This window comes from Aulonocara stuartgranti (genome assembly GCF_965226115.1).
Source record: "Aulonocara stuartgranti genome assembly, chromosome: 12".
Lineage (NCBI taxonomy): Eukaryota > Metazoa > Chordata > Actinopteri > Cichliformes > Cichlidae > Aulonocara > Aulonocara stuartgranti.
This window is the reverse complement of record NC_138948.1, coordinates 23,649,011-23,670,736: the sequence shown is the minus strand read 5'-3', so window position 1 is coordinate 23,670,736 and position 21,726 is coordinate 23,649,011. Positions and strand designations below refer to the sequence as shown.

At 41.1% G+C, this 21,726-nt stretch overlaps 1 protein-coding gene across 3 annotated transcripts in view; it reads left to right on the top strand.

Annotated features, from left to right (window-relative positions):
* adgrv1 (adhesion G protein-coupled receptor V1) overlaps positions 1–21,726 on the top strand; it is a 129,627-nt gene that overhangs the window by 29,704 nt on the left and 78,197 nt on the right. For 2 of the 3 annotated variants that reach the window (XM_082553997.1, XM_082553995.1), the window contains exons 22-72: positions 201–574; positions 1,294–1,464; positions 2,251–2,431; positions 2,659–2,852; positions 2,955–3,084; positions 3,368–3,448; positions 3,960–4,099; positions 4,185–4,550; positions 4,719–4,962; positions 5,074–5,289; positions 5,384–5,599; positions 5,713–5,957; positions 6,074–6,255; positions 6,358–6,853; positions 6,994–7,300; positions 7,467–7,676; positions 8,100–8,230; positions 8,359–8,458; positions 8,578–8,757; positions 8,878–9,041; positions 9,310–9,397; positions 9,633–9,656; positions 10,386–10,464; positions 10,548–10,686; positions 10,846–10,987; positions 11,757–12,022; positions 12,234–12,409; positions 12,521–12,648; positions 12,790–12,971; positions 13,076–13,222; positions 13,321–13,401; positions 13,536–13,800; positions 14,479–14,601; positions 15,435–15,657; positions 15,795–15,999; positions 16,152–16,298; positions 16,399–16,654; positions 17,111–17,313; positions 17,819–17,995; positions 18,239–18,424; positions 18,511–18,690; positions 18,805–18,969; positions 19,069–19,189; positions 19,267–19,390; positions 19,479–19,617; positions 19,750–19,935; positions 20,027–20,262; positions 20,450–20,598; positions 20,730–20,928; positions 21,080–21,299; positions 21,411–21,650. In XM_082553997.1, coding sequence (XP_082410123.1) covers positions 201–574; positions 1,294–1,464; positions 2,251–2,431; positions 2,659–2,852; positions 2,955–3,084; positions 3,368–3,448; positions 3,960–4,099; positions 4,185–4,550; positions 4,719–4,962; positions 5,074–5,289; positions 5,384–5,599; positions 5,713–5,957; positions 6,074–6,255; positions 6,358–6,853; positions 6,994–7,300; positions 7,467–7,676; positions 8,100–8,230; positions 8,359–8,458; positions 8,578–8,757; positions 8,878–9,041; positions 9,310–9,397; positions 9,633–9,656; positions 10,386–10,464; positions 10,548–10,686; positions 10,846–10,987; positions 11,757–12,022; positions 12,234–12,409; positions 12,521–12,648; positions 12,790–12,971; positions 13,076–13,222; positions 13,321–13,401; positions 13,536–13,800; positions 14,479–14,601; positions 15,435–15,657; positions 15,795–15,999; positions 16,152–16,298; positions 16,399–16,654; positions 17,111–17,313; positions 17,819–17,995; positions 18,239–18,424; positions 18,511–18,690; positions 18,805–18,969; positions 19,069–19,189; positions 19,267–19,390; positions 19,479–19,617; positions 19,750–19,935; positions 20,027–20,262; positions 20,450–20,598; positions 20,730–20,928; positions 21,080–21,299; positions 21,411–21,650 — 9,524 coding nt within the window. The remainder of the gene's footprint in view (positions 1–200; positions 575–1,293; positions 1,465–2,250; positions 2,432–2,658; positions 2,853–2,954; positions 3,085–3,367; positions 3,449–3,959; positions 4,100–4,184; positions 4,551–4,718; positions 4,963–5,073; positions 5,290–5,383; positions 5,600–5,712; positions 5,958–6,073; positions 6,256–6,357; positions 6,854–6,993; positions 7,301–7,466; positions 7,677–8,099; positions 8,231–8,358; positions 8,459–8,577; positions 8,758–8,877; positions 9,042–9,309; positions 9,398–9,632; positions 9,657–10,385; positions 10,465–10,547; positions 10,687–10,845; positions 10,988–11,756; positions 12,023–12,233; positions 12,410–12,520; positions 12,649–12,789; positions 12,972–13,075; positions 13,223–13,320; positions 13,402–13,535; positions 13,801–14,478; positions 14,602–15,434; positions 15,658–15,794; positions 16,000–16,151; positions 16,299–16,398; positions 16,655–17,110; positions 17,314–17,818; positions 17,996–18,238; positions 18,425–18,510; positions 18,691–18,804; positions 18,970–19,068; positions 19,190–19,266; positions 19,391–19,478; positions 19,618–19,749; positions 19,936–20,026; positions 20,263–20,449; positions 20,599–20,729; positions 20,929–21,079; positions 21,300–21,410; positions 21,651–21,726) is intronic. The other variant, XM_082553996.1, reaches the window with a different exon arrangement.

Genomic DNA, 21,726 nt, shown 5'->3' with positions numbered 1-21,726 from the left:
AATATAAAAAATCTGTTCTGCTCCGAAACATGTAAATGAGACAAAGATGCAAAAAAAGAAAGAAATCATGAAGGGAAGTAATTTCACAAACCTGTTCAATGTATATGATCATGTCACATCATTATGACATCAAATTAATTATGCATTAAACATTAAAAAATATTGTTCAGTGTTTTTTGGGTCATTTTTTTCTACCCCAGGACCTGCTTCAATGTTCATTGGGTCAGATCTTGAGGGTAAACAGCGTTACACTGGCCTTCTCCAGGATGTCCGCTTGTACCACACTAAGCTGAACCGCAGCCATATCCACGAGCTCCACACTCAGCCCCCTAAAGCAGACCTGCGTACCATCTCTGGTTACCTACGATACCAGCAGGATGAGAGGCAGAAGTCATTTGTGGTGGAGGCGAGAGATGACACTGAGGAGGAAGGAGAGGAGGTATTCTACCTACAGTTGGTTGCAGTGCGCGGTGGAGCACGCCTCCCCCTCCCCAGACCCACTGCAATTTTACGAGTCTTGAAGAGTGACAATGCCAATGGGCTTTTTGGATTCACTGGGTCCTGCATACCTGATGTAAGTGTCTGTTGTTATCAATAGTCAAGCTGCTTCATGAAAGTCTTTCAAGCAATTAAACAAGAAAGTAAATCAGACTACTAAATAAATTATGTGGTTTGCATGACCACAGTGTCATTAATATTGTGCTTAATGTCATCACTCACTTGTCTCTACACAGTAAACATATGCATAGAAGCAGATGTAATGTAAACCCATTTGATTGTCAGCCCCTGTCCTGCTGCATTTTTTATTAGTCTTCATGCTCGGCTGCAGAGAGAGCATGCTTTCTCTTAGTAGCTGGATTGGATGAGTGGGCTCTCGTCTTGGGTCATATCAGGTAGAGTGACAGCTGGTGAGGCAACAGCAGGTCTGTCGGTGAGGGCATTCCTATAGTAGAGGATCAGGAGTTCCTTTGCTAGAAATGAGAGATCTTGTTCCCCATTTCAATCAATATAACAGGTGGCAGAGCTGCTGATGGCATTCCATCAGAACCAGTGCGTCTCCATTACTGTATCTCCTACCGCTAGAAAATTAAAGGCAAAGGAACATGTGGGCTATCAAATGATCGCACTCTAAATCACATTATTAGTATGCTGGAATTATATTGGGCTGTAGTTAGTAAGGCTAGCGCACTTGAATCTAACAAATTGTAATAAGTGACGAAGATGCATTTAGTATTGATCAAGTCCTCCTTTGGTTCTGAATTCATTAATGTTTTTATTTCTTTGTCCCCAAAGACCACCGCAGAGGGCTCCACTATATCTTGTGTGATTGAGCGTATGCGGGGATTGCTGGACCATGTTTATGTCAACTACACTGTAACCCAACTGGACAGCGACACACCGGCCAATCAAGATTTTCTTAATGCAACCGGAGCTGTGCTTTTCACGCCTGGAGATCCTTCTCAGGTTTGTGCGAGAGTTGGGGAAAGCCCTTCTGAATTTATGCAGGATGACAAAGACTGTAGTCACTCACTGCGTACAATCAAATGTTAAAGCAGCTACCGATTGCTGTCTTTCAGATTCACCCATCTGTAGTGTTTATTGATAACCAGCCCCGCCTAGTGGTTGGTTGGTTGGTTGCAGATTTTTGGATAAAATAACAGGTGTTTGCTGAAACTGACCACTTGGAAGTGGCATAAATATAGATTATTTTCAAAAGTGCAATGCAATCTAAAAATACCATATCATACCACTTAATTTATAAAGCACTTTAAAAAAATAACAGGACTGACCAGTACCACCAGTGCTGTACAATAACACCAAGCATAAAAGAAATGCAAAAGAGCTGTGGAAGTTAAACCATAAAAGAATACATCAATTAAGAGACTGAAATAAAAACAATTAAAAGAATTTTAAATTAATTTGTAAATGAACTGAAAGCTGGTGAAGCTTCCAATAAGAAGTGCATTGCTTTAATTGAGATGACGTTATAAAATGATGTATTAATATTTGAAGGTTGCATTTGGAGAGAAGAGGGTTGATTTTTTAACAGCAGTCTCAACTGGAAACATGCGGGATTTTACCGGTGTGTTCAAATGAGAGTCGAACTTTAGAGCAGAATCCAATTTCAAACCTGAATTTGTAATAATCAATTTCTCATATGGGGCTGGAGAGGAAAGGTGGACAAAGGTGCCACTGGGTCTAAACAACATGACTTTTGTCAAATTTAGCTTTTGTTCATCTTTCTGTTAGGTACTGAACCTGCTGGTGTTGGATGATAACCTCCCAGAGCTTGCAGAGTCCTTTCAGGTTGTGCTGGTGTCTGCAGAGTCCGGTGATGGGAAGCCAGGCTCGACCCCCACAAGTGGAGCAAGCATTGACCCCAATAGCTCTGTTAACACCATCACTGTCACAGCTAGTGACCATCCCTATGGTATTTACTACCATTCCCCAAAAACAACACTATTTTTCTCTCAGTGTTGCTTAGTGTATAAGCACAAGTATGTTTATTTTGCTGCAAGTGGTTTATTAGGGAGCTAAAATATCAGTACAATTTTCCCTCTTCTTGTCTGTGTCTTACTACTTTCATCATACCTTTTGCCTCCTTCTTATTACATCCTCCTTACTGCTGTCACTAAACACATGAACATCCTTATGCAGGGCTGCTGCAGTTTCAGCCCACTCCTCCAGGAGAGGGTTTGATCTCTCCAGCGTTGGAACCTGCTCACATCACTGTAAACGAAGAAGATGGAGAGATTAGTTTGCTGGTGGCCAGAGCTCAAGGCATTTTGGGTAGGATCATGGTGGGATATAGAACAACCCCCTTCACAGCATCCAGCCCTGAAGACTATGAGGTTGGTTTCACTGATGATGTATTGATGAACAAGCAAATAGGTGAAGGGAAAATATGTTTTGGCTGCTCACTGGTTTCCTATTTTTCCATATGCTCCTGGCAGGACTCAGAGGGCATGTTGGACTTTCTTCCAGGGGAAAGGTTAAAGTTCATAAATGTCACCATCATAGATAATCCTGTCCCTGAACTGGAAAAGATATTTAGAGTGGAGCTCTACAATGCAGATGGAGGAGGTGGGAATTCTTAGCTGTATGATCAGCATGTTTTTTTTCTCAGTTTTTATCTTAAGTAGCTCTTTATTGCACATCTTTCTTAGCTGTCTTTACCTTTTTTATTTAGAACTGAACTGACCCTGTATTCTGCGCTGCTGTTTTTCTGTATTCTATGTGTGGTCCCCTCCTGTGTGTTTCCCAATACCTTCACATGTGGCTGCCAACCTACGCTCCTTCCCATTCGCCCTTCAATCTTTACTCTTCTGATGTGACACTTCCCTGATCCTCATGTTTGATCCATCAGTGGATCATTTTCTGCATAGTGAAGGGAGTGGTAGTGGGGAGAGTGACTATCAATTGCTCCTTCCGTCCTATCGCCACCATGGTAAGTAGCCCCCTCCTTTTCCCCTTCAAACTGCTTCAAGTCTGTGCTCCTTCTTCCCCACAATGGTCTGCGATGCATATACACACTCATACATTTGCAAGCGTGTGTGTGTGTGTGCATATACATGTTTGCTATAATGTGTGTGGTATTTACATTAAGCTGTGAGCCTCTGTGAGAAGGAGCTCAGGGAGATTTATGTGGGAAAAGCAAACACCCTTTCATGGAGCAAGAAAATTAAAGTAGTTAATGTGAGCTGTTACATACCACTACCACATACTGTGAAGTAATCTCCACATAATGTATAGAGCTTGTATTTTAATCTGATGCTCTTTGGGATACTAGTAATATTAATATTACTTTATTAACTGGTAAGGAGACTTGTATTATCATTGGTCTGCTTTAACTGCTTGATTGATACTTTTTTCATTTCATTCGCTTTAGGATCAAACTCCTAAAATGCAACCAGAATGAATTAATTGTTAGTAAAATACATTTGATATTTTCTGTGCAGCCAGCTTGGGAGTTGCATCTCGCATTGCAGTCACCATTGCAGCATCTGATGATGCCCATGGAGTGTTTCAGTTTAGTCCTGAGTCGCTGTCTGTTAATGGGACAGAGCCAGAGGATGGGCATAGTTCTGTGCTTCTGAAGGTCAGTGTACAACACTATTGAAAAATTAGGACCTTCCCAGTGATTGTTTATCTTATGTTCTTTGTTCTCATTTTTTCTTTCCCAGGTGGATAGGTCCTTTGGTGACCTTTCCAATGTAACTGTGTACTGGGAAGCTGATCCCAGTTCTGAGGGGGAGCTTCTTAGCAGGTTTGGAAACATCACCTTTGGTGTAGGCCAGACTTCACAGAACATCATCGTCACTGTGGTCGAGGATGAGATGCCCGAGTTGGACAAGAGCTTCACTGTGTCCTTGGTTAAAGTGTCACATGGTCGTCTGGGTGTCAGGACATCTGCTAATCTGACTGTGCTCGCCAGCGATGATCCATATGGTGTTTTTGTATTCGCTAATGCATCAAAGTCGGTTCGACTTCCTGAAGCTGACTCAACTGTCTCCCTCGCCATCCAGCGACAGAGAGGCCTGATGGGTCAGGTGTGATCTGCAGAAGATTTAGAAACTTAATAGAAACCATAGAAAATAAATCCAGTTAAGCTTCTGTTTTTTTGACTTTTAAATATATAAATAGCTTGGATTGACAGATTTCAACTTGTGGTATCATGTATCAAATTATATATTGTTTTCCGTTTTTATTTCATCTAGGTGCGAGTCACATATGGGACACTAAATGAGAAAGACCCAGAACCCTACAGGACCCCTGGGGTTGGCCGAGCCACTGAGGGGCGGGATTTTATTCCTCTGCTCGATTCTGTTGTATTCTTGGCCAATCAGAGTGAAGCAAACATCACCCTCAGAGTTTTGGATGATGAAGATCCAGAAAGGGATGAGTCGGTATTTGTGAAGTTAATCAGTGCTCATCTCATCAGAGGAGAACAGGGGAGGCTTGGTAAGATGAAGACATGGAAAAAATACTTAACATATGATATGATATGATATGATATGATATGATATGATATGATATGATATGATATGATATGATATGATATGATTCTTTCAGTTTCCAATTCCCCTTCTCTGGGTGCCAGGAGTAATATTGTAGCTCAGGTGATAGTGGAGGCCAGTGATGATGCTTTTGGAATCCTCCAGCTGTCAGCATCTGCTGTCAGTGTGGCTGAACACTACGTTGGGCCCATAATCAACGTCACCCGTGTTGGGGGCATTTTTGCTGATGTATCTGTAAAGTTCAGAGCAGTGCCTTTGACCGCTAGAGTCAGTAAGTATGACTGTAGAGGTGACTCTTTCTCTCTACAGTATGCGTGTGAGCAACAAGGCTTGTCATTGTGTTTTCAACATGTTTAACTTTGTAGGTGAAGACTACAGCGTAGCCTCAACTGATGTTGTCCTCCTAGAAGGGGAGTCCAGTAAATCAGTACCAATCTATGTTATTAATGATGTGATCCCTGAGTTGGAGGAGACTTTCCTCATTGAGCTCATCAACCAGACGACAGGAGGAGCTCTTCTGGGAGAGGTTACACGTGCCATCATCACCATACTGCCATCCGATGACCCTTTTGGTGCTTTTGGTTAGTAGCCCATATACAGGATCATTTTAACCTTTCTTTCTATTCACAGTTTGTCATTGTTTACCAACTTCTCCCCCCCCCCCCCCCCTTTTTTTCTTTTAAAATCTATCTAGTCTTCAAGGCTATTCCAGTTACAATAGAGGAGCCAGACACTGACTCTACTGTTGTCACATTACCTATTGTGCGTAATGCTGGCACTATTGGCACAGTGACAGTTAAATGGCAGGCCACTGTCAATGGTAAACTGGCAGTAGGGGACATTAGGCCCACATCAGGAGAGGTAACGTTTGCTCCTGGAGACACCATGAAGACACTCAGTGTGGAGATTCTAGCTGACAATGTACCTGAAATTACTGAGGTAAGAAGCTGTGGGTGGAAATGTCATTGTGAATTATCTCAAATGATACATTATTAGAAGTATTTTTTATTACTTATTATTTGTTATCTTTGTCACTTTCTTTCTGTTTTTTCTAGACAATTAAGGTAGAGCTAATTGATGCTAGTAATGGAGGAAACTTGGGAGCTGATACATCTGTTAATATAATCGTGCCTGCCAATGATAACCCGTATGGAACAGTGTACTTTGAACACTCTACGTACCGCGTCCAGGAGCCACTTGAGGGAGTTTATAGAGCCAATATCACTGTTCGTAGGAGGTATTTTTTTTATTTTATGATTTCTGTGTCACTACATTCACATTGAATAAGCTATTCCTCTCTGCTGTCGTTCTGTTGTAATCACCGTTGTCTTTATTACAGGGATGGTCACTTTGGTCGCTTGGAGATCATGTACAGCACCTCTGAAATTGACATTGTTGGCATGGCTCAGGATAAAGGCCAGAATCTGTCTATGTACTACAACGTTCCAAAACCAGGCGTTCCAGCTGCTGCACTCCTTAAGACATTTAACCTCACCGGTCAGAGAGACCTCCTGGCTGCATGTGCTGCTGCTTGTCTGAGAGAGCGTGCATGCCAGGCCTTCTCTCTGTCATCAAGTGGGACCCCATCTTGCACTTGGGTGCCATCAGGGGCTGACCAATTGACCTCTCAGTCCCAAGTTATGACTTATGTAAAAAACATGACTGCAGCTGCTGTCTTGTTCAGTTCCCAGGCTGTGGCAGGAAGTGATTACACCCCTGTGACGGCTCAAAGAGCCTTCATGGATGATGGATCAGTGGTTGCAAACCTCACAGTCCTGATTTTGACTGATTCTTTCCCTGAAATGGATGAGAGCTTCTCCATTCAGATATTAAAGGTAAAAATCAATCATATGCTGTATGTTTATTCTACATTAATGATGGTTTAACTTCTTTGGAATAAATTCTGTATTTGCTGTCATTAGAGTTTTATGGGAAACTGTAAAAATTAAACCTCTTTATCATGTGTTGTCTGAAGGTCGAGCTAATAAATTTGACCGTACCACAGAAGAACTTGCCCTCAGTTGGTCAACCGGACAAAGCAGTAGTCACTATAGGGGTGAATGGAGATGCATTTGGGGTATTTTTGATCTACAGCCTCAGTCCCAACACCACTAATCAGGGGCTCTATCTAGAAGTTCGAGAGGAGCCTATGGTTGTGCCTCTGGTTATAGAGAGGAGAGGAGGGAATCTGGGTACAGTCACTGTAGAATGGAGCTTTGTTGGAGGAGAGGCTTCACCAGATGCCGACTTTACGGGGACTGGAGGAACTCTGGTCTTTGATGGTATGTGCATTACTCAACAATGAGTAATAGTTTTAGGACAGCTTTCTATTAAGTGGGTATCCAGTGGTCCAGTGTCAGGTCCTTATCAGACCTAATAATCTGGTGGATTAGAAGAACATCTAACACTTAGGCTATGTGGCTTGTCTTTTTTCCTGTCTGTCTGCAGGTTCTTTAAAGAAGACAGTAGAGATCGTAATCAGAGATGATGCTGTACCCGAGGACAATGAGAGCCTAATGATTGGACTTGTAAATACGGCTGGAGGAAGTCGAATCCTGCCCAGCTCTGACACTGTAACCATTGTGATACTGGCCAATGACAACGTGGCTGGGATAGTAGGATTCCATTCAGGCTCCCGCTCTATCATCGCCAGAGAAGGTGGATGGCTGTGTTTTGTAATTTGCAAATGTGCTTCAATATTTTCTTTATGGTGTGTGTACCATGTCCGCCTCATATTATTATTTATATTTATTTAGGAATCAGAGAATACACAGCATGCTGCCGGTTTTCTGTTTATATATTGACTTAGAAACGTGATCAACTGAGATTTCCATACAACTAAAACAAGTATAATAATATTCAATTCAGAAGTCCATAAATCTAACCATGTTCAAAAACTACAAGAAATACATCTATAAGATAAATGCATGTTTCAGACTGATTTGAAATTTAAAGTTTCTCATTTGTGGCTTGCATTGAATTTACTAAACATTGGAAATAAGGGCATATAATTTTAAAAAAAGGTTATACTCAGGTTACACTTGATTGCAAACGTTAGAGACATTATGTTTTACCTTACAGGTGAAAAGCTGTCCCTCTTAGTGTTGAGAACGGCTCCAGGTCTGGGTAATGTTACTGTGGATTGGACTATACAAGGGCCGCTTGTACACCGAACCTTCACCCAAACCTCAGGAACCCTGTTCTTTACCAAGGTAAATAGTTTTGTGGCAGAATCATAGTCAACCATGTTTATTTCACAGTTAAAGCACAAATGTGTAATTACCGTCTGTAATTGGGCACCTCGAGGAGTAATTGTATGTTCTGTGAATGTGTTTTATAGGGAGAATTGAATGATACCATAGTCCTTCAGCTTCTTGATGATGCCACACCAGAGAACAAAGATGAATACAGAGTTTCATTGTCCAACATACAAACCTTTGGTAACAAACTCCACTTAGTATCTATTTGATTGATAATTGTGTGGCGTATCTTTGTGTGCAAACTATAAATACCAAAAATAACTCTTCCCTGCAGACTTAATAAACTGACTTCTACACAGGTGTTGTGGTGACGGGCCATGCTGCCCTTGATGCTCAAGGCAGTGAGGCAGTGATTACTGTGGACACCAGCGATAAGCCCTATGGCCTGCTGACTATTGCGCCAACATCTCTTAGAGTGACCACAGAGGAACGAGAACAGATTATAAAGATCTACATCAACAGAGAGTTTGGAGCCTCTGGTCAGTGGTTCAACTATGAATTTAAAAAAAAGGAGAAACATTCTAACAAATTAATTCCTGTATACCTCTTAAAGTTTTGTATCCACTTTTTACAGATAAACCTTATTTTTGTGTGTACAGGGGCAGTGAATATCACCTATGAGGTTATAAGCGGTTCTGTGCAAAACCTATCCCAGGTAGAAGGGGCTCTAGCTGAGCCGGGACAAGACTTCATCTCCGGTACCGGTTACGTAATTCTTCAGGAGGGACAGACTTCTGTTGCCATCCCTGTTACCATACTGGAGGTAAAACCTGTGACTGCCTCCCATAATGCGACATTTCCATTCATCAAACTTGACAGCACTGTTTTATAACTCACCACTGTGAACTCTTCCCACTGTGCCTCAGTAATTATATACCCTTTGAACTTTCTTCTCATTGTTATTAGGTGTATGTGCAGAATGTTTGCGATGCTGAACTGGCTCGACAAGATGATAAAATAAGATCTTGTTCACTTTTTTTGGAGCAGATTAATTTTGATTTGTAAGTTCACATTTTTTTTTGTTTTATTAGGATGACATCCCAGAGTTGCAGGAATTCTTCCTGGTCAACATAACATCAGCAGTGCTCATCACGACCCTCGCAACTGTTCCCCAGCTAGGTATGGAAAACTGTGAGAGTGCTCCAGTCACTGCTTAGTTTTAGTTATGTTAACTTATCCTTAACTTTGACCATAAAATACAATGTTATAACTTCTTTGTCAAATTACATTAAAAAAAGTTTTGCTGTTTTGTTTCTTTTAGATTTTACCGCTCTTGTCCAAAATATCATTTGCGTAATTTCACAAAATCCCTCTTTTCTTTTCCATAATTTCTCTTGCTCTGTCTGATGAGTAGAGGTTGTGTATTGCACATTGTCAGGTAAAAATAAAATGCTCACAATGCCCAAAATCTAATAGTAACTGATGCACAATAATAGTTTATGGTACATTGAATCTCAACATTATAGTTATTTTTAAAATGCACCATGAAAGAGCTTGGTAGTTATTGCTACTGCTTCTGCATAATCCAAACCTCAGGCCAATTTATGAATGAGTAAGTTTAGAAAGTGATGACTTGACAGAATACTACAGGCAGAATAGCACTTGGAGGTTCTCAGAATACTATCAGCCTTCTGCCTGGAGACGCACTGTAAACACACGGCAGCTCTTTTGGCAGCAATCATTATGTGGGTTGGATGGTGAGATTGATGCTTTCCATGATTGAGGAAGCCTGGGGATTTGGAGGGAGCCGAGTAGCCCTGTGTGGTGAGGAAAGAGAAAGCCAAACTAAACCCGTAGCTGGCCTCCCAGTGTCTTGGCCACAGAGTCAATGGGAAATGACTCTTCAAGAGGTCATAAATCAGTCCACCCAAAAGACTTAGCTCCTCAGACTCACAAGGCACTTACAAGAGGTGATTCTTAGCTATAATCCTTCTCTTAAATGTAGCATGACAGAAGATAGATCTTCTACTGCTTTCTCAATACACTCTATTGCTCTTGGTGCTTGCGCTGTAGTTACAGGCGAAAGAAATCACTGCTATTTACCACGGTAAACATGACAACCTTAAGGTCGTCATTCATTCCGTCTGTGATGTGGTGTCTTTCCCAGACACACAGGGTCTGGTGGCAGAAGTCAGCATTGCTGCTAATGATGGAATCAGAGGAGTCATTGAATGGACAAACACTGTGTAAGACAAGCATCCAGAAATAACTCAGATGTTCTGTAGATGATTTGTAGATGCTCTAATAAAAAATGTGTTTTGGTTTTCAGGTTTGAAGTGAATGAAACAATAGGGTCTCTGACTCTAGTTGCCTACAGGAATAAGGGAACACATGGAAATGTTTCTCTTTCCTTCTTCGCTCAGAACCTGGAAGCTCAAAAGGAGCTGGACTACAATACAAGTGAAACGGTAAGCACAGCATCAGCGACCTGGAGAAATGTTTGAGTATTAACAAGGACAAAATGTATTGAAATTGTAATATCTTTAATTGCCTTTCATCTAAAAGCGATTCTCAGTTCTGAACAAGATGAACAAGTTTTTAAACTAAGGTGCCCTGTCTCCACCAAGGTGATCCATTTTGCTGATGGTGAAAGGTATAAGTTTGTAGAAGTGCAGATTACCGATGATGCCTTTCCAGAGGGTGCTGAGAGATTCCAGCTCATCCTGTCCAAGCCTTCTCCCGGGCTGCAGCTGGGCACCAATACCACGGGTATGTAAAATAAAATGCTGTGATTTTTTTTTTTTTTTAACTCAGCAGCCTAAGGCAGCTTATAGGCCATATTCAATTAAAAAGTCAAGACTTTCAGTTTAAAATTTGATATAAAAGTTTAAACCATTACAATAGCTAATACTTGTTACTGATTTGATGGCAGGATTTACAGAAATTGTACAATTTTAAAAATGTGTATCAGGCCATCTCAAGTCAGTGAATAGTTTTATATTGAAAATGGTGACTATACCAACATCTTCAAGCGTTTAATATTGCAGTTAACTGGTAAGTATTTGTTAAAGTCACTACAAATAAGCTTCAAATAAGCTTATTAAGCTTAAAGTTATTTACACTGCATTAGATATAGAAATATATAATAAAGACACCTGGTTTGCTATTATTATTATTATTATTATTAATAGCTAATAAATCAATACATGTCCATGTTACAGTATTGTTTGGTCTGTTTGTGTTGCTGGTAAACTGATGTACTTAGTGCACTCATATGTAGAAAAAACATTGTGCCTGTTGCTAGGCTTTTGCTAGGCGATGTTATGGCGTCATAGTAAATCAACATTTGTGAATATAAACGAGATGTTCTTGTTGTTAACTTGAAATGATTTTCATAACATGTTATAGGTGCGTAAATGCTAAAAACAGGTCATTTTAGTCAATTGGTAGTAGGTGGCTTGGTAACATGATGACATCATCATGTCCGATAGGTAAGAATCTTTGATCAATATAATACTACTTATTTCTTTTCTTATAGCAACTGTAACTATACTGGCCAGTGATGATGGACATGGTGTAATTTCATTTAACACCACCAAGCATTTCCTGTTGAGAGAGCCCACCTCTCTGTCAGGGCTGAGTGAGAGTGTGGCCAACCTATATGTGGTTCGAAACCCAGAGGAAGGCACATTTGGCACCGTATCTGTTCAGTTTACCATCACTGATGCCAACGGCACCCAAGCGGAGGGCGATTTGATACCTACACACGGGTTTGTGGTCCTGGAGGATGGAGTCAGATTTAAGGTGAACAAAATGAGATTTTTACAGCATACAAACTGATGCGTTAGAAAACATCCATACACGTGTGTCAGTTTTCCTTTTATTTTCCATTCCAAGCCTTAAAATTGCACCTTATAGCAGTCATCTGTAATCACAATAATTATCAATTTATCATTTCAGAATTGTGTGGTGTGCGTTTTCTGATTAATGATGACTCACATTTGTGCTGTTTCAGATGCTGGAGATTAGCGTAATGCTTGATGCTGAACCTGAAGGGAATGAAACCTTCAGAGTGACCCTGTCAAGCCCAACAGGAGGTGCACGGCTCGGTGACCAGCTCCAAACTCTCATCACCGTCCTGGAGAACTTAGCTCCTTCTGGCCTGTTTCGAATTGGACCTTCTCTCAACAGGTCTGAGCACAGATGCATTAAAACCATCATAAACTTTGAAAAGATGTTTCTGAGTGTGCTCAGACACTCTTTTATATACCTAGTCCTCTTCATTTTGTGTTATCTGTACAGAACTAGCACTGAAATTGTTGCAGAGGAAGGTGGCAGAGCGGTCTTCCTCACTGTGTCTCGCAGTAATGGTTTGGAGTCAGCAGTCAGCGTGGAATGGGAGATTCAGTCTGGCACAGCTGTTGCCTCAGGTCAGACCAATAAAGGTTTAAATTTTAAGCCACCGCAACCTACCAAAGTCTCTTAAATTCCTCTCTTTTCTATTCTGGCTCCTTTATTTTGTTCCATTGTTTGTTATTTTTTTATGATTCCTTTTTTCTCTTTTCTTTAAGGGGGTTACGTGCCAGTCATAGGCGTGTATCAGACCTTTGAAGACAGTCCAACCTCTGCTTGGTGCTCACTTCCTGAGGGACCTTCCTTGCTGGCTGTGAGGCTAGATATGAGGCCCACTGTTGGATCCTCTCACACCTTGGCCACTTTGTATCGATGGCAGGGTGTTTTCGTGCCAGTAGAGGTATGTTAGCAACACTGTATCTAAAACAGCGTGGTGGTCCTGGTACAATTAAGCAGCACCTCCATTGTTAGCTTAAAAATCTCTTTGTCTTTTTGTTGTTACAGTCTGTTACGATTCAGGACCCAGGCAGATGTGTTGGGTTTGCAATAAATGGTTCTACCTACATAGGCATTACACATAGTGGCCTTCCTTTCTCCCCTGCTGCCAACCTCAGCATCTTTAAATTGCAGAAGGATCTCAATATCACATTGGTAATTCTGAACCCAATAATAATACAACATTTCTATCAAGTTTTCTTACATTACTATAACACTTCTTGCATTATGTCTGCATAATTTGATTTCTTTAGGAACAAGTCTTGGGTGTTGAAGCCCTGAATGTGAAACACTTCTCCACTGAAGGCAGAGATTATCTGATAGCGTCAAGCCAGGTGACGATGACCACTGAAACAGACTTAATTATTTACTTTAATGTCAAAATTATTACAAATATGCAGATGTTCCTCGTGTAAGGTATTCAGAACCTTTTATGACTGAAATTACTTTCGTCTCCTTGATGCTGCAGATTTTCATTTGGACTGGAGGCTCTTTTACGCTTCACCAGACTCTTGACTTCAAACAGGACATCCTCAGTGCAACTACGTTAACTCGTGCAGACACTCCCTACTTGCTGGTGTGCATAGACAGACAGAATGCGAGCTGCTTCCTGCTTCGGTGGACCAGTGGAAGATTTCAGAATCCACAGCCTCTCCCGCTTTCTGGCAGAGCAAGTCAGGTGGAGAAAATCAACAGAAGAACTGAGGAAATTCTTCTGTTGGTTGCTGTTGAAGGTGATCTTTCCTGCTTTGGCATGAAATGTGTGAATGGTGCAAGTTTTATTTTGAATTTAAATTCAGGTATATCCATATTTGAAGATAGGTGACCAGAAGAATTAAGCAGAATTGGAATGAAATACACATAAATTCCTAAAACACTGGCGCAGAGATTGCATATTTACCACATTTAATCAAGTGCGTGTAATCTGCAGTATGCCAAAATGATGGTTTGGTTTTTGAAGCAATGAGATGCCATTTTTTCTGGTTGTAGTGTTTGTGTGTATTGGGCAGCGGTTAGATCTTGGTTAGCTTAGTACAAACAAACTGCTGATACTCCAGAAGGAAAACAGAAATATTTGTATCTATTACATTGTTCTGTTGTCTCAGTTAAGTTTGCAAAATTTACCATGTCGACTAGGCCCATGTATTTATACTATGCTCTGTATATTTTGACGAGACATAATCCTTCAGAGTCTAAAAAAAGCACAGAGTGTTTTTGGTTCAGACCCCTTGTGGGTTTATGGGGAATGCCTTAGTGTGGAGCGGAGCAGAGCCACACATTGGCCCAGAGTTTGTAATTTGTCAGTCCTGGGTGTGTCAGCGAGGCCAGTGGTTTCTTTTTACACAAACATGCTATTCTAGTGTGAAAGAACTTAAGTCTGTATTTGTTTTCATGTGCCTGTATTTTTTCAGGTCTGTTTCCATCCTGTGAGGTGTTACAATGGAGCTCAGAGCAGGCTTCACCACAACTCCATCAGTCTATTCCTCACCCTGGCCTCACATCTATTCATTCCTTCACTGATCCTTCTGGAATCGGTAAGCACAACTGTCACAAACTGCCGTGTGATGATACACTGTTGTCTGTAAATATCTGGAGAACAGTCGTGTGATGGACAGTACTCATAGGATGACAGTTCCTCATTCACTAGGATAATGATACTAAAAATACAGCAACACACAAAGAAACAAGGTTTTGTCTTTAGCATTTTAGCATTCAGATGCATGTTAACACAATGCCAAAATCTTCCCAGGAGTGGATGTCTCAGCAAAAAGACCTCAGAGAAATTGCAAAAAAACTAAGAGCTACATGTCAGACTCTAAGGGCCGCAGTTAGCTTGTTAAATGTTAACGTTCATGACAGTCCAATTAGCTTGCCCGGAGGGGTTGCCAGGAGAAAGCCTCCTCTCTTTGAAAAGAATATGGCACCATTGTGGTTTGTTCAGTCGCCTCTGAGCAAACCACAAGACTTCTAGAACAATGTCCTTTGGATAAACAAGACCAAATTGGCCATAATGCACAGTGCCATGTTTGAGATACTGTCCATAAATAAATGCCCACAAACCTCAATGAACTGAAGCAATGTTGTAAAGAATAGTAAGCCAAGATTCCTCTGCAAGGATACAAGACTGATAAAGTCATGCAGAAAATGATTACTTCAAGTTTTTGCTGCTAAAGGTAGCTCCACAAACTACTGAATCATGGTGTGTATTTCTCCACAGTACTGTGAAAGTTTCATTTTTCATGTGACTGTATACTGTACTGTACACAGTTTTTTCAATAATGACGTAAACTCACTTAAAGTCTGAGGTTTGAAAAACTGTGTTCTATGTGGCATTCAAACACCTTAAATACTTTTCTCTTTTTCACAGCTTATGCTCTGCTAGCTGGTAGAAATGGTTCAACGCTGTACTCCTGGAGGCCTGATGTAAAGCTGTTCACCATCATCCTCAGGGCCCCTCCAGCCATTAGCTTCTCCTCTCTCATGGTTCCATACTTCAATATCACAAAGATCCTCTTGGCTTCTTCTGAGGACAATAGCTCCACTGTTTATGAATTCACTTCGGTCTCCAATCACTCTGATTTCATACCCAGGTATTCAGATTGTGTGAAGTTGTACATTTTATTATACAAGGTGAAGACACAGTAGTTTTTCTTCAGAAAAAAAGAAGCATATCATCAAAGAGAGTTCTGAAATGCTTGTTGTGTTTCCTTTACTTTCTCACATTCAGTTTTGGGGAGTTGCACTTTGCGCCAGGTGATAGTGAGCTGGAGATAGCCCTGAACATCATAGATGATGACATCCCTGAGGTGCAGGAGCAGTTCCTGGTCAGGCTGAAGAATCCAAAAGGTGGAGCTGAGATTGGATTTGGTGGTCAGGTGAAAGTAATTGTCCCAACCAACGATGATGCCTACGGAGTCATCGGCTTTGCTCAGGTAGGAGGATAAACCTTTTGATATTAGATGGCTTGTGCATTTGCTTAACATGTCTATCTTGTTATTGTCTCAAATTATTTATTTGCAATATACTGAATACATAAAATGTGTTTTATTGCAATCTAGAAGTATTTGTTATTGCATCTCTACAGAACTCTCTGTCTATGGAGTTGGAGGAGTTGGAGCAAGATAATCAAATTTCTCTAAGTGTGGAGAGAAGAAGAGGGAGTTTTGGCAGACTCACTGTTCACTGGGCTGCCAATGGCAGTTTGGCAGATATTTATCCAACTTCAGGAGTGGTGAGCAACACTTCCTCTGTTATACATAAAACACATGATGTACTGACAACATGTTATGAATTTAATGTCATTTAATGTAAAACGTTATTTTCTATCACAGGTTACTTTTTCAGAGGGTCAAACAGTAGCTATCATATCACTGGCTGTTAGAGCAGATGGTGTCCCAGAGTTACAGGAGTATGTCACAATCACCCTCCGTGATGTCACCACTGTGGGACTTCAAGACCTACGACAGGCTGCAGTCATTGACCAGCGACGGGCTCAAGCTCAACTCACCATCTTACCAAATGGTTCTCCCTATGGAGTGATTGGATGGCATCTCGACTCCCAGTTTACACTAACACAAGAACCACAGAGTAAGAATTTCTGTGAAAATAAATGGATGGGTGGATTATTGAACGAGGCTCAGTCAGTAAATGTGGGTTTTTATTGGATCTCAGTGAAAGAGGTTTGATGTAGTGTAATTAATTTTAGATAAATTATTGTTAACTTATTTAAATACATTCCTCAGTCGCAGCTTCTGTTAATTTAGCTTGCTGTGTTTGAGACTTTCTTGAAAAATCACAGAATATCAAATTTTTACTTTTGTGGTCAGTTTACAGTAATCACACTGAGATTTACCGTAAAAGAGATTTGCTGCGATTTCCAGCCATGCCAGGGAAGCCTGAATCGTAGAGTAAAAGTCTTTGAAATATTCTTAACCTACAGGTCTTCTATACATTTATACAGTATGTAGAATGGATTTGTAATTATTTCTGTTGTGTTTTATTACTGACTTATTTACCACAACGCAATTTCTTTTCAACCTGCAGGGGTTCCAACCAATGTGACTCTCTCCATTGTGAGGGAGCAGGGCTCCTCAGGTGAGGTGGCAATCTATTACACAACCAGGCCAGCTCTATACAACCCCCCCTCCAACCAAGCCACCGCAGGACAAGACTACGTTTCCAAAGATGACACCATCATCATGATAAATGGTGCTACCGTGGCCCTTGTTACTGTTACAATCCTACCGGTAAGGATGTGCTGATGAGCAACACCTGTTTCTTCTCTACTTAGAGAAGAAACAGGATATAGTTTAGCTTCTGTCCACATTTGGTAGCAAATAGGACCAAAATATTGTTATTATACGGGAAAAAAAACTGTGAGCATGCTTACTTAAATAGGTGAAAATATTAAATCAGATTCTTTATCTTACTAATTCTGCAATAACAACCATTCACACTCAGGATCAACAGAGAACAGACCTGGTTCTATTTAAACACTAGACTTTAAATTGTTTTGCTTGTTGTGTCCTGTTCAATCAGGGTATAAACAACCAATAATCCTCATTAACACTTAGACCCCCGGAGAGCAGTCATTATCGCTTCTCATAGCCTTCCTTATTTAAATTTGTATTAAATTTGCACAGTTTGAGGTTACTGTTGTTTTCACATCTTAAGGTTTATAAAAATCATTGTGAATTTGAATAACGGTTTTCTATTATTTCGTGTTTTCATGTATGCATTTGTTTTTCTAAGGATGATATCCCAGAGCTGGCAGAGAGTTTCCTGGTAAACATCACTAAGGTGGAGCTCGTTAGTGAGTCAGTTGGAGCAGGGCAGCCCAGTGTGAAGAGACCTGGTATGGAGGTAGCAGAGATCACGATCCCGGAGAATGATGATCCCCGAGGGATTCTCCAGTTCAATGTTTCTGAGGTGAGGTGAGCATAGGACATTACAGAGAGGTGAGCTTGACACTGAATTATTGAGGTTGTTGGGAAACCTCCAATTTGATACATAGAAGGCTTTTTTAAAAAGCTTGTGATAAAGAAATAAGTAAGTAATGCAACTGTGAAACATCAAAAAATATCTAAATTAATAATAAACAGTAACATCCTTAAAGATGTTTATTTCAAAATTTCTTAGTCATTGAAAATTTCTTCTGAATTTCTTGTCTAGGATATAGCTGGAAGTGTCATCCTGGCCTATGAGATACCACCACCAGACAATGTTCTCCTACTATCAGTGTTGCGACTCGCCGGTACAGTTGGAAGACTTCTTGTCTACTGGGAAGCTCAACCAGTCACTGCCGATCTTAATGACTTCAACCCCCTTTCTGGAAACATCACCTTTCAGGATGGGCAAGTGAGTTAATATTGGTCCCGTGTTGAAATTAATTCACAATAAATATCACATGAAGTCACTATATGAGGCTACTCAACTATTTCTAGAGAGAAGCCACAATTGCTATCACCATCATAGACGATGAACAGGTGGAGCCTTTGGAGACCTTCACAGTGAATTTGCTGCGTGTGATTGGTGGTGCTCGACTCGGAAAAGTGACCTCAGCGACTGTAAATATTCCATCAAATGACTCGCCACTCGGACGATTTGGATTTCAGAAACGAGAGGTGAAACTAAAACATCTCTGTTGGCATCAATTTCAAACTTAAAACTGACAGTTATTGTTCTATTCAGTGTAGAGTAAACAACATGAATAATCATCTTTCCTAATCCTCTCCAAGGTTGCCGTCAGTGAACCAGAGTTTGTGGATGATCCATCTGCTGTGGCAACACTAACAGTGCTGCGCAGTATGGCAGGTGTGGGTGCAGTGACACTGGTGTGGCAGCTGGAAGTCCACGCTGCAGGGGACCTCTCACCTTTAAATGGAACTCTCGTCTTCAATGAGGTACAGTAGAAAAAAAGGCGACTTCAAGTATCCACCAGTTTGTAGTCTCAATCTGTAAGTAGTAGTAAGTTTCTTCTTTAATTCTCCTTTACGTTTCAGACTGAATCTATGAAGTCATTTGTGATCAGAGCCCTTGCTGACACTGTAGTGGAAGGAGAAGAGCGTTTCACTGTACAGCTGTTTCCTGCAGATAGTGGTGCTGTCATAGACCCCTTAAATGGTTAGTATGCGAAAATAAAATGTCAAAATGCAGGTGCACATTTTGAATTCAGTAATCATCGATCTAGTCCTCTATAGGTATGGCCACCATCACCATCAGGGGTGACAAAGCTGCCCTGGGGATTATTGGGATAGCAGAGTCCTCTAGGAGCATCCTCATTGGAGAACCTCAGGGGAATTACAATGGGAGTGCCAGAGTCAGGTGAGATAATTGTCCTGATTCAACCTGTGAAGACAAACAAGAGCTCTCAATTGGAAAACTTGTCATGCAATGTGTTTCCTTCTTCCAGCCTTGTGCGAGGGCCAGGTGTGTTTGGAGAAGTACAGGTGTACTGGAATATCACTCCAGCTGCAGTTTCTGAGTTTGAAGCAATCTTTGGCACTGTGACTATGAGAGATGGACAGTCTACTGCTACCATTACTATTAAGGTATTGAGCAGTGTTCATTGGAAAATTGTGGCATTGTCTCTATCTGTTTATTTGAGGACAAAAAGCAGAATAATAACGTAATGACAAGGGATTTCCATAAAATTATCACAGTCACATCTTTTCTGATGTTAGGTCTTGGATGATGAACTTCCTGAGACGCGCCGTGAGTATCAGATTACACTGACCTCTGCTACTGCAGGACTGGACATAAGTCCCACGGCCGGGCATGCCAGAATTATTATGGCAGCAAGCGACAACCCATATGGCCTTTTCTCTTTCACCCAGAACCAGATCAATACAACTGAGAAGGAAGGAATGGTAAAGTCATAAAAAAATACCCTGGTACATGATATATCATCTGGTGTAGTTTCATAACCCACAGCAATATAATTTAATTTCTTTTCTTCAGGTTAATGTGAGTATCATTCGCTCCTTTGGCAATGAGGGAAGTGTGTTGGTGACCTATGAGTCATCAAGTAGCACAGCACTCAGTGGACTGGACTTTGCTCCAGCTTCAGGGCAGCTGCTACTCACCCCTGGCCAGAAGTTGCAACAAGTGGCCTTGCATATCCTGGATGACAGTCTTCCAGAGGGGCCTGAGGTGTTTTTTGTTAACATCACTGCAGTGGCACTAGACAATATCAGGTAAGAAAGGTTAAGAAGGTGCATTAGATTTATAATCTTGTTGAGACGGTGCTGTTATTCCATAGATATTGCTGATTGCAAGGATGCAAATAGAAAAAAATCCATGCATACCAGTGACCTAAAATATCTGCTGATGTGAAAGAGTTCATAGGCAACTAGTTGTTCTGTGTCTCCCTCTTGTGGCCAGAGATGTTGACTACACTGTGAGAGAGTCAGGTCTACAACTGGACCAGCCTCCAGCCGTAGGCAGCATCTCTTCTCTGGCTGTCATCATACTACAGAATGATAATGTTGAAGGTATCCTGGAGTTCAGGCAGGACTATGTTAACATTACAGGTAACAAAAGCAAGCAGTTTTTTGTCTTGTAAAATGCTGAAGTTGCACAATTTGCTACAAACTGTTTGACTTAATTATAAGTTTATTTCTGCATAAATAATTCTTTTTTATCATGCCTTTCTTGCTTCCAGTTGAAGAGGATGTTGGCACCCTGTTGATCCCAGTGGTGAGAAGACTGGGCACATACGGGCGAGTCTCTGCTCAGTTTTTTTCTAGAAGCTTGACCGCAGCACCTGATGTTGACTATATCCTGTATAATGGCTCAGTGACATTTGTGCATGGACAGAATACCAGCTACATTAATGTCACTATCATAGATGATCTGGACAGGTGAGAAGAATAACTAAAAAAATATCTACAAGTCTACCTTAAAGTATACAGTATATTTATTCCACACACAGATACACACCTAGATGAAAACACACAGTTAACAAAAAAGACATTATTTCATTCTACAACTACTGTAAATCTCCTTCCCCAGTGAATATGCAGAGGTATTTGAGGTTGTGCTGGTTGGAGCTACAGAGGGTGCCGTTCTAGGCTCCCAAAATATTGTGAGGGTAACCATCGGTAAGAGCGACTCTCCAAGTGGGGTTGTCAGTTTCCTCAATGAAAGCCTAATCACCGTGGCCAATCCCAACTCCACTCTGAAACTCAGTCTGGTTTTGGAGAGATCAGGCGGCCTTGTGGGCAATGCAACGGTATGAGGAACAATGCTATAAAAATAAATCGCATCATTGCAGCTTACTGCTAGAGCACGTTGGTTTCCATGGTGACATCATACAGTTCAAACTAGCCCTCTCTTTTCACAGGTTGCTTGGATAATCCTTGGCCCTAACAGTAGAGAGGCTCTTCCCCTCATCAATACTGACATTAGAGGACCTGTGAACGGGTCCCTGTTCTTCAAGGATGGAGAGAAAAGCACGCACACCATAGAGCTGCGGATTCTCCCTCATGGGGAAGTAGAGGTGGAAGAGACATTTGTTATAGAGCTCAATATTCTGTCTGGAGAGATGGATGTTGATCCTCAGGCTAGTTCCATAACACTGAAGGTATTTCACCATGTAATGACTGCAAACTTGATTTCGCCATCATTAATCAGTTTGCTCATATTGTTGTGCACAGTTT